Below are 12,229 nucleotides of genomic sequence, written 5' to 3' on the forward strand. Positions count from 1 at the left end.
ATTAGGAGGGACTTTTTTCCCTATGTATGTATGTACCCTACATGTAAATAATAAAATTAAGGATTATTCCTCTCCAATCCTATTTTCAACACTTACCAATGGAGAGGATGATCTTCTTTACCTCTTCTCCAAATCAAAGGTAAGAGGAATGTCAATCACATTAAAAAACTCTTCACTCCTAATGACTCCTTTACATCTCATTTTAATATTTCCCAGGCATCTATTACTAATTTCAAAGAGCTCTTGAACAGAAAAAATTTGCTTCCCCAACAATCTTTCTTATGGAAACACGCTCTATCAACCACAAGAACATGCTTGTTATGCCTATTATAGATGTGGAGGTTAAATTTGTTATCATTCAATCCCCTAAAAACTCCTCCCCCAATTTTGGGGTTCCCTGTTAAGTTATTTATCAATTGATAGGATGTGGTTGCAATCATGTCACTGTTACTAATAGATGTTTCTAGTGTAATAAAAAGATGCACAGGAATGTTAAGGCTACTTCTCTCACCAAAATTCAAAAGACCTCTCATGCAAAATGATATCTCTGATTGCAAGTCTATATCTTTATATAATTGCGTTTGTATTTTAATTATCAAGATCTTGGCTAATCATTTAAAAACCAAAGATATTTTTATTAGCAGCATAAGCATCACCTGTCACATTATTTTAGTTAATGAGATCTTGATTGGCTCAAAAAAACAAAAAGAAAATCAAACTGTTTCTATAACAAATGTGATATTTAAAAACCATCTAATATATTAACAAGAACTTCGTGCTATCAAAAGATAATTGGACAAGATTTTGTCTCCCATTATCATCTTATATCAGGGCTTCTAATATTAACTTCTCTGTTATTATTAATGGGAATCTTCAAAGCTTCTTCCCATCATCCAATGGTTTCCATCAAGTCTACCCCTTATCTCCATAACGTCATGCATTGTTACGACTAACTCATTTTTGGGACAATTTCTCCAATCTCTATGAGCTTTGCAACAACCCTCAAAAGAGTAGCAGCAGCTTTTCCAAAAACAAAACAAACCCTAACATCCTTAGTTCTATCATGGTCTTCAACATCATCTATCATTGACTTCTAACCTTCTACCTTTAGCCTTCAATACTAAAATCTACATCTTGAAGAATGGGAAACCAAGGCCCTCTGTTTTGCAGGACACCTACAACTGTTGAAATGCTCCATCTTAATTAAATATTTATTAGATCAGAGCCTCGTGCATAGTGAACATGATTGATATCATCCATTTTAGATTCATCTACGATAGAGATCCGAGTTCTAAGGAAATTCACTTAATTTTCTGGGCAAGACTTTCCCCATAAATCTAAAGGTATTCGAACATCTAACAATATTTTAAGCCTAACTAGTAAAAGGCTAAGACCATCTGTAATCTTCTCAACTATGACAATTATTTAGAGTCCGTTTGGCGAGGCTTCCTCCGCGTGGTGCGGCGGGAGGCCGCCAAAAATTACTGGTTGGCAGGGCGCCTTAATCGCGGCTGCCGTGAATCCGGGCGAAAAGCCTACTCCCGTACCCCTAATTTCTCCCGCCTTCTTTAGCTGCATCTATGTGATTGTAGAGGATGAAAGACGGAGAACGATAATTTCAGGGCGGAGGTTTCACCCTGGTTTTCTTATATTTTGGCGAAGATGGTATTATGGGACATTACGGCGGCAACGACTTATTTCTTGGGGCTAAAGCGGACCTGCAGGATCGCTCTCAGAATCCAGAAGAGGATCGTCCGCCCAAACAACCCCAGGATCAGGCAATTTCTCCACAGGTACCCTGTCTCTTCATATTCCTCCTCATTCTGCTCGTTGTTTTAGGGTTTGCGGGAGGACATCCTTTGCTGTGTTGAGGATGGTGAGGAATGTCAGAAATTAGGTGTGGTAAAATTGATGATCTAGAATCAAATGGCCTTGGAACAAGCAGGAAATCTGAAAGAAAAAAAAAAAAAAGGAAAGAAAAAAAAATAAGAGAGAAACTTGAATAAAATTTGGTAAATTAGAATTTCGGTGTGCTACAGTTTGGTTAAAATTAAGATCACTGCAAAGCCAATATTAAATTAAGTAAATGAATAGCACAAGGAATGAAATTTACAAAATAAAAAAGAACAAAAAAAATCGGTCACATGTTCATACAATTGGCTTCCCTTGAAATCAAATAGCTCTCTTTTTCTTCATTAAAATGCTCTGAAAACTAACATATGTGCTCATTCAACACTCAAATGCCAAACCTTCCCTGGTTCTTACCTTTGAGCTAATAAAAAACGTGCATTTACATACATGCTACCCAATTCCCATGTATTTACGTTCATAACACCTAAAATTTACTTTTACATTTATACCACCCAAATCATTAGATACATGCCACCTAATTCCTATATATTTGCATACTGCTCAATTCCTATATATTTACCTAACACCTAAACTTCAATTTATATATACATCCCACCTTTCCTAGGCAGAAGAAGCTTTATTTCAATCTTTCATAAAGTCAAAATAGTTATCTTTTTAAGCCTAAAACGATAATTCATTGTTAAGTTATTTCTCTTTTGGGGGCATTTTTGTTCTATCTGACGTGTTTAGCAGTTTAAAAGATGCACCATCCCAAAGATGAATTATGGTTGCAATTTATGAGTTCTCAAAAAAAATAAAGATGTATGGACTTAGTAAAAAATGTATATTGAATATTTTGTAGTTTTATGTTTGTAAATGCCTCAAAAAATTGATATGACATGCTTCAGAAGTATCAAAAATATTGCTATCACAGTTCTGTTTTAAACAGTTTTACCAAACAAGGGCAGCATGGTCATTTTTTCAAAAATAGTTGCCTCAAAGCTATTTTCACACGGTCACACAGCTGCACCAAACAGACAACTTTCCATAAACGGCTGCCTCACAGCAGTTTTCTAGGGCAGCGCAGCTGCAGCTGATAAGCTGAGAAGCTGCAGCTGCGCCAAACAGAGCCTTAAACTCATATTAGAAGAGCTCATACGGCAGTATTTGGCTCATGCCTTCTACTCAATACTATCCATTTTGGAAAGGGATCGCCATTATTCCTTATAAGAAACAATTCATTTCTTCTGTAATTGGCAATGGCTATTTTTTCTCCATTTTTACTCGAGTCTATGGGAAAACACTAATAGATTTTTTGGCAAGAATGCTGAGCTTGATATTCCGCATGTAATCAATGCTTCTCGATCTAAACGTAAATGTAACAACTCTAGGAATCTCAAAAAAAACAAATCCTCTATTTACAGCATTATTTATGGCAATGTTACAAGTATTATTATCACATGGGTGAGGATGCCATTTTATGGAAAGAGAAGCCTAATCCAACCTTTCATGACATCAAAGAAGCATTCAACTCTCAATATCCTAATGAGTGTTGGGCTAAGTGGAATTGGCATGAGCATTATTCAATAAAATTCCTGGCCATTGGTTGGTTAGCCTTGAAATGTGGATTAAAAACTGTTGTTGAGCTATAAAAAAGGAAGCTATCGATTAACCCATATGCTATTTACACTCCATTGGAAGTTAAATTATCAAAAAACTTATGTTTAGTTGCTTATTTACCGAACATCATACGCCCATCTTTGTCTCATATACAATATCCAGAAGGAAAGAAATGACAAATTTTTTTGTGATATTATCTCCAAATCCACTACTCTACATCTAGAATAAGCATCATATGATGCAAGGGGATGTAAGATATTCTTCATTCTGGTTCGTTTAAAACTATTTTAATCATTCCAGCTTGTCCAAGATAATTTTTCTCCACTGGCTTTTGATGTTTCTCATCATTCTGATTATCTAAAACTCTTTCCGAACGCTGCATTCACCGGTCAGGTCAAACAAGTTCCTAAGCCCCAAAGTATAATTTAAATCAATATAAAGTTAATTGTTTGAATCCAACAAGCTGGAGTTCAATTTCAATCCATCTAGTCCACTTCGCTATATAAATTGATTTTCATCATCTCCGAAAGAAAATAGTTTACTTAGATTAATGCTAACATGAAATAAAATTAGAGAGAAACAATGGCAATAAAAGGACTAAGATGGAATTCATTGTAATAAATTGTATAAAATAACCCCTCCATGGCTCTACAGCATAAATGGCATAACTTCAATGAAGGAAAATTATTAACATATATATATAGATAGACAGATAATTTATATAATTTATACAAAACTCTCAGATAGAATCATTTTTATGCATAGCAAATTCTCAAATATGAAAAAAATAGCTGCAAGTTAAATATGATTTGATTGTGATGATTGTATAAAACTAAAACATGAAAAAAAACCTAAACGAATTTTTTTAAAAACATCAATGATAATAAAATTATTTTGAACGAGGAAAGAAAGTTAGAAGAATTTCAATGAAAAAATTATAAAAAATAACAAAATCTTCTCAATTTTTTTTTCATAAATATCAACCAACTTGCCAAAAGCAATGGATACTTCATCACATGAAATGTTTACCTCATTGTCCAAGGAGTCAGGCGCTTATAATTGTGGTGTGGGGATGACCATCTTTCATTTTTTTGTATAATCCCTGTTCTCCTTATCCTTGACATCCTTCCTTTTTTTTTAACTTTTGCTTCTTCTCTTGGAAATGAATATGTTTTCTTTTAAAATTTTCTTCTCCTCCTCACTTATATTACAACCAATACTACAAACCTATAGGATAAAGCATGCAAATTTTCTTTATCAATATTAATGTGTGAAGAATAATAGAAATCATTCCATAATAAAGCTTGACAAAAAATAAAAAAATCTCTACATCATTTAATTCAATATCATTAATAGAATATAAAAAGTCTTTTAAAACTATATATCATACCTTAAAATTCATCTCTTGAAATATTAAAAATCTATTTTCTCAAATATCAAAATTTAATCTATCAAAAAATGGAGGTACTGGTACATAAATTCAATAACCCAAAAAAATTCCACTATATGTACCATGCGAATCTTTTAAATCTCAAATTATGAAGCCTTATAATTAATAGTACTGGCTCTAATATTAATTGTGGAATGAAAGCCAAAAAAGGGAGGAGAATAGGGTACGCAATGGGCCATTTTAAAAATATTTCAAAATCTAACAATTCAAAACACTCTCACTAAAACACTTAGGGCTTGCTTGAAATAACTATTTTATTTTAAAAAAAATAGAATAATGAGGAATTAAAAGATGCTTGGTTGTTCTTTTTACTTTTTTGTTTTTTTGAAGTGAAACAAATTATTTTTAAAAATACTCAAAATAAAATTTAAAAGTGTCCTCTTTTTTTTTAAAAACATTTTTTCCTCTCAACCCCAGCCACATTACAATGCATAAGATTGAGAGGGTTATAATTGCCATAGAAAAGTAATTGACTGGCTAATGAATAAAACTAAAGCCACCACTGGTGAGCTCATCTAGGCTTCCAACGACTTTTTGAGCAGAGGGGGGCCCTTCAATCCAATAACTAAACTTGAGCTCATCCATAAATGGAGTCCATCATGCTTCAAATGCATCCTATGGTTACCTTATTTAGGTCCTCTCCCCTTTGTCTTTGAGGACATAGTAGAGCTTGTTCTCCCAAAATAAAAACAAAATAAAAGGAACTTTTGTTCAAGGTACCTAACATATTTTAGTTCACATCAAAACATTTTTAAAAAAATTCAAAAACAAAAAAGGTAATCTCAGCCAATCTCTTAAAGGAAGCTAATAAATAGTGTAATCTAAGATGCAATATAAGTTATAGATGAAACAATTAAACCACAACTCTAATTACAAAAACTATGTATATAAATATAAGAGAAATAAGACATGGTAAGAGTGAATGAACTGATACTAAGAGTGTCACTGGTATAACCACAATCTTAATATTGTGAGACTCAAAATTATTACATTATATACACTTTTAGTCCATTTATTCAATCTTACAAAAGCCACCAGACATTTTTAACTTATGGTGTAAGATAAATAAACAGGCTAGTGAGTGAGTTAAGACAAATGAAAGCAATTATAAAATAAAGTACTCAACTACACTTACATAAAACAATTTAACTAATACCTTCAGTCACACAAGTCTACAAATCCAAACACAATAATGTAGTGCTGTTCAAGAAGATTATGCTACACATTGAGAGCATGCAATCTTAATTACAATATTAAATGTTATCCACAATATTACCAAAAAATTATTTCAATAATCAGCAAATTAAAAAAAATCTAACAAATGCAATGATTAGCTAAATAGATAAATAGTATGCTAATATGTTTAGATAGAGAATGATTCAATTACGTACAAACGAAAATATTTAGCCAATCAGAGGAGGTAAGATATAATTTTATTATCATTGTCTTCAATATATATATAAATATGAAAGTTCAGGTGTGAGATACGTAAATGCATACGAGTTGTGTGCTATCTATGTAAATTTTCCACTATTGTATTATTGTTGTAAAAGAATAAAAGCCATTACAACTTCCTAAAAACATTTCTTCTCCTTAACTTTGGCTGCATATAGCCTACTCAATGCTGGGATTCAGCACTCCAACATGAATTGTGAGTTCTAATATTCATTTTTTTAATAATGAAAGGGGAAGGAAAAAAAAACAGATAAACGGCAGTAAAAGCATCCATCCAATAGTCACCGGCAAAGAGAAATGACCTGCTCCAAACTTAGCTGGAAGCTACAATACCTGCAAACAACAAAAACCACGTTAACATCATCACTATAAGAAAGATCTAACCTCAATTTTATTTCATGTATTTATTTAACATTTTTATGAATGTTAATCTCAATCCTATTCGATTATTCTCATTCGATCAGAAACACTCTCCCTAAAACAGAAATAAACATCAGAAAGTTTCAATTATTTTGATTTATATGAAAGGTGAATGCCATTGCATTTCATTAAATGAAAAGATACAAACATGTAAGAGTAAGAAGTCCTAAATCATCATTAGACATCTAGCTACAACTGCAAGTAATGAGAAATAAGCATACATTTCCAGCTGAAACCGTGCAAAATTTAAATTTGCATAGAACATTTCTTTTGAGAATGACCAAGAAGATGGCAGCGGCCACATTGTACAATCTTCTTTGGTCTCTTTAAACTTTCCATTCGAAGAACTTTCTTTTTAGGGCGACCAGGCGGACGACGTGTTTTAGGGGGATGAATAATGACATCGGCCTTATGATTGCCGCCTTCAACGCCCTCCCCAAACTCATTCCAGAGGGCTTTCTCTGGTAGTGGATATATATTCTGCGAGTAGGCTTCAAGGTATTTGTTGACGCTAAAACACTCTTGAGCATAATGGCGGACATCTTCACCGCAGGATAGGAGAGCCGCGGCGGCATGCGCACACGGTATACCGTAGATTTGCCAGCGCCGGCACGAACAACACCGTCTTTGTATGTCGACTATATTCGTTCGCTCAGATGACACGATTTCAAACTCTACTTTATTCGCTCGGAGAACTTGGTAGCAATGGGAGTCAGCAATAGCTTCTAAAATAACCTTCTCAGCCGATGGAACGAGAATTGAAGGCCATGATGAACCTAGAGTCTGACGCTCTACAAACCAAATTGTTAATTGATTACGAATATGCTCCATCATTTGTACTATTGGCAAATCATGTCCTTCAAGGGACCAATTGTACAAAACTTCAGTAATCCCTAAAGTTAAATGGCCATACCGAACTCCCTCAAAGTATGCAACGGCCCAAAGATTAGGAGGGAATTGATGAAACCATGGCATGACATCTTGAACATCCATCATCTCAGACACCTTTGCTTCGAATTCAGCAGTTGTGAGAGAATAAACAGCATTCCAAAAGAGGTTAACAAGTTTTGTGTTTTTAAACTCTTCACGGAAGCTCTCGCTGACAAAACGCAGGCAGAATCCATGAAATGCGCTGGGAAAATGGGTTTCTACTGCCTCCACAATTGAAGGATGTCTTTCGGACAGTATTGTAAGGACTGGCATCTTGTCTGTATTGACTCCAAGAAGCTTTCTCAGCTCTGACAGAAACCACATCCAGTTTTCATCACTCTCCACATCGACTATGGCGAAAGCAAGAGGAAACAGAGTATCGTCGGCATCTATGGCTGAAGCGCAGAACAAAGTCCCGAGATACTTTCCTTTGAGGTGCGCCCTATCTAGTTCAAGAAGTGGTCTGCAGGCATGCAAAAAACCATATACTGATGCGCGATATGAGATAAAGAGGCGATGGAAGCAATTGTCTTGACCTGTTGCATAAACTAACGCAATACTTCCTGGATTTGTTTTTAGTATCTGGTCGCAGTATGCGGGAAGAAGACGATAACCATCCTCAAAAGTACCATGAACAGCGGCGAGACTACGTTCCTTCCCCCGCCATGCTTGCATGTAAGAAACTGCTACACCATGCTCCTCACGTATGTCCTGCAGTATTTCCTTGGGTTTATACTGTGGATTATCTCTAACCCTAGCTTCCACGGATCTAGCAACCCAACCAACAGTTGCTTGCTGATGATGAAAGTTGTGCACGCCTTCACAAGTATGCTCTGCATGTAATGTTCTTATGGAGAAAGTAGGACCGCCATTACACTTGGCCACATGAATCCTCCATGGACATCCTTCTTTGGCGCACTTAGCGATGAATCTGCTGCGATCAGATTTCACAATACGAAGATCAAAATGACGGGCAATTGCGATATCTTTTAGTGCCCTTCTGCAAGTTTCGACATCAGGGAACTCCTGCCCAACAGCAAGAGAATGGTCTGCGGGAACTAAGCTATGTTCCTGAACTACCACTGAATTTCCGCACATTAATTCCTGAACTGCCAGTGAGCTATTGTTCATCAGTTCGTGGACTACCAAGGCATTCTCTGCCATTAGACCACTAAACAAATCAGGCCTGTCCTTTTCCTTCATCGAGCCAGGAAAACAAAAATCTTCAGATAAACAATCCAAAAATCCTATCAAAAACAGTATGATCGTAACTTAGGGCTCCAATCTCCATTCAAAGTCAACTCATTTGCGAAAATCAAACCTCTCAGCTCACAGAAACACTGAAAAGTTCATTGTGAAGATGCGAAGCAGTCAAATTGAGCTCAGTGATGCAATGCAATAATAATTGCTGGAAAAAAAAAACTGTAATTAACAGCGTCCTTCAGTCACTGGTCACCTCTGAAGGTAAATAAAACATTCTCAAGAAAAAAAAAGAAGTTTTTTTTTTTTAATTTTCAAAAATATAGAGCTGCTAGTCCACAAACTCATGGTTTCTTATCTGTGCAATCCCTAAAAAAATAGCTACACAGCCTAAAAAATAATCACAGTCAGAATTTAAAAAGTCGGCTTTGAGCAATTCTTGATTCAAAAGAACCCTAACGATAACTAATCCGCACCACACGATGCAAAATTGAGCGCCGTTAAAGCTAGCGCAAATGAGGAGCCAAACAATTTCCCAATGAAAGGGGCTTGAAGTGGAAAATAACGCAAGAATCCGGCAAGAACCTCCATTAAAAAAATAAAATAAAATAAAAAAAAAAGATCAAACTATAAAGCTGGAGCGGGAATGGTGGCCGAATTCGAAACAGAAATGAAATACGAAAAGGGAAGGTTTTGGAAGATACCCAGTTTCGGAATCCAATTGATAGAAAAATGCCGAAATTGGATGGAGAACCTCGAAGATATCGAGGGATCGGCCTGATCGCATTTCGGTGAGTAGGAAATATGGGGTAGGGGAGACTGATGAACCAGACGGGTAAAAACCTTTTTATTTCGCACACAGAAATATTTGGGTGTAGGTTATTGGGAGATTATATTTGTATTATATCTTTTATAATCTCTACGTAAATTATATGTAATCTATGTGTAATTAGTAAGTTTCACGCTTCTGTTTTCGTATATTTATAAGTTACATGTAGGTTACAGAGATGTTACAAGGGGTATAACGTGCATATAACCCTCCAATACCCTCCATGTAACCTACTGAGATACGCGGCTCTACGTACGTTAGACATACACAAATATTTCTCGACATAGGGAGGCTGTTTAATAGCATGTTATGAAAGGTATTTATGGATGAATATAACTAAAATCCAATTAAACAAAAAATAATAAATCTGATTTAGTGTCGGATTTAAACAATTTATTTCGTCATCAATTACATTCAACTCCGTGAAAGTTTCGTGGAAGGATTTATTGAATTTGATAAACCCTATTTAACGTTAATCTTAATTTTATTTTGCTATATAATTTAAGGGGAAGAATTATTACTATAATAAGTTCTTTAAACAAATTATTTATGTATTTTAGTTATAAATCTATAATGGTTATAAAAAAATTCAACTTTATAAGATGTCCTTGAACTCCAAGGTAAGGAGCATTGATACATGAAATATGCATGTCTCATTTTTTTATAAAATAATTTCACCATCTAAAATAAAAAAACAACATCATGATTCTCTTTAATTATAAGAAAAACTTTTTATTACACATTAAATATATAGTATGACTTTCTTTATAATTAAAGATGAACAAACTAAAATAACCTTCGTTCGGGTCTGTTTGGCGCGGCTGCAGCTTCTCAGCTTTTCAGCTGCAGCTGCGCTGTCCCAGGAAGCAGCTGTGAGGAAGCTGTTGCGGGGAAGCTGATTGTCTGTTTGGTGCAGCTGCGTGAAACCAGCTGTCAGACAGCTGTTTATGAAAAAAGACAATAATACCCCTGTTTTGTAAAATTGTTTAAAAGAATAATATAACAACCATCTGTTTATGAATAAGAACTTTGTATTTACATATCTAACACAAACTGAAAAAAAGACCAATATGCAACACAATCTTATGTATTTACATATCTAATACATAAATTTTGAAGTTTTATGAATATTTGCATAGCTCCCAAAGATACAGCACATCATCTACAGATAAATAATTCTTGGGGCAGCAATAAGAAGTATGTCCTGTCGAATAAGATTTATGAATTTATGGAACTTATGGAACTTATGGAACTTTATTCAACATCAGAGTTCTGGCAAAAGCAACCTTTTCTCCACTAACCGCAAAGAAAGTTATGGCGGCGTTTATGGAACCAAATATTATTTCAAACCATGACATTCATTTTATACCTGGCTCATGAGAATTCACACAATGTCCTCGTTGAGTTCTAGTTAAGTTCCAAAATCATCACATTCTTATTGTAAATCAGAAAAAATTACAAGTGTAAGGCTGAACTCGCCTAAACCACCTGCAACAAGTAAAATTGAATGATTCTTTCAGTAATATCAGAGTTAACAGATAAATTTCATATAAAAAAAGATAACATTTACCTACACACACAAAAATTCCGATGTATTTACATATCTAACACCAAAACTTGCATTTTTATGGTTTTAAAACTCAAATCTTTCCTATCACATAAAAAATACCACTACTACTAACTTCTAAAAGATGAAATGCACCTTTTCATGCATAGATAGATAAAGTTCTATAAAGATAATAGTCAAAACTTACATGTCAGATATGTAAATACATAAGCATTGTGTGATATGCATGTAAATCTTCCAAAATACAAACACAAATTAACAGAAACCAAAGTGCTGAGAACAGGTAAGCCCAAATCGCAAACAAAAATCTGATGATGGCCATTGTTCATCCTAAGAACAGATTAGAATCCAGAAGTAATCCTTCTTTTTTATTTTAATCCATGGGAAGCCTTTTGTCGACTTCGATTAAATCTATCTAACACAAGTTAAGAAACATTATTTGTGCATATAAGCAGAGAATGGAGGTCAGGTCTCAAAACAGACCATAACTATGCCAAAATTAAAAAAAAAACATTACAATCTGGAAGATGTACATACAAACCACTCAAATATATAAATACATAGGAATTGGAAATTATGCATGTAAATGTCCCTAAAATCTTCGTGTTTGCCAGGAAAAACAACAGGAAGTGTAAACTTTAAAATTTCAAATGCATCTTTAATATGAAGTTGTATAGAAAGTAATATTTAGATTTCATTTTATCAATTTCATTGTCCCAACAACGCAGGTGGATGAACTCTGTCTCAACATACATGGCACATAAGAATTACTTTTCATCTCAAATTCTTCATTCATAGGCCTACTATCTCAACAGTAATTCGTTCCCTCAGCTCTGCCATCTCGCTTGCACCTTCCCCATCAATAGTGAAGGCAATGGAAGCCTCGATCTCTTCTTCTGTGACAGAC

General features: G+C 34.6%; 2 protein-coding genes across 6 annotated transcripts in view; both read right to left on the bottom strand.

Moving 5' to 3' along the window:
* Nucleotides 1–6,411: 6,411 nt before the first annotated feature.
* LOC110039312 lies at nucleotides 6,412–10,069 on the bottom strand. Of its 4 annotated transcripts, none has more exons than XM_020744334.1 (3): nucleotides 9,631–10,069; nucleotides 7,018–8,973; nucleotides 6,412–6,709 (listed from the first exon to the last, which is right to left on the bottom strand). In XM_020744334.1, exon 2 carries the CDS (start codon nucleotides 8,927–8,929, stop codon nucleotides 7,043–7,045), a length of 1,887 nt encoding a protein of 628 aa, XP_020599993.1. In that variant the 5' UTR covers nucleotides 8,930–8,973; nucleotides 9,631–10,069; the 3' UTR covers nucleotides 6,412–6,709; nucleotides 7,018–7,042. The 4 variants fall into 4 exon arrangements, with proteins under 4 accessions (XP_020599993.1, XP_020599994.1, XP_020599991.1 ...); XM_020744335.1 differs by having other exon boundaries at nucleotides 7,018–8,923; nucleotides 9,631–9,978; XM_020744332.1 differs by having other exon boundaries at nucleotides 7,018–9,066; nucleotides 9,631–9,978.
* A 588-nt stretch (nucleotides 10,070–10,657) lies between these two features.
* Nucleotides 10,658–12,229, bottom strand: part of LOC110031975 (F-box protein PP2-B10-like) — a 19,164-nt gene continuing 17,592 nt past the window's right edge. Inside the window, exon 5 of one of the 2 annotated variants that reach the window (XM_020735451.1) lies at nucleotides 10,658–11,243. In XM_020735451.1, coding sequence (XP_020591110.1) covers nucleotides 11,235–11,243 — 9 coding nt within the window. In that variant the 3' untranslated portion in view covers nucleotides 10,658–11,234. The remainder of the gene's footprint in view (nucleotides 11,244–12,229) is intronic. The other variant, XM_020735460.1, reaches the window with a different exon arrangement.

This window comes from Phalaenopsis equestris, unplaced genomic scaffold (assembly GCF_001263595.1).
Source record: "Phalaenopsis equestris unplaced genomic scaffold, ASM126359v1 Scaffold000002, whole genome shotgun sequence".
In the NCBI taxonomy this organism is placed as follows: domain Eukaryota; kingdom Viridiplantae; phylum Streptophyta; class Magnoliopsida; order Asparagales; family Orchidaceae; genus Phalaenopsis; species Phalaenopsis equestris.

Bases quoted from the DNA above. Each gene is read 5' to 3' on its own strand.
- LOC110039312 (XM_020744334.1), bottom strand. From the start codon at position 8,929: ATGAAGGAAAAGGACAGGCCTGATTTGTTTAGTGGTCTAATGGCAGAG.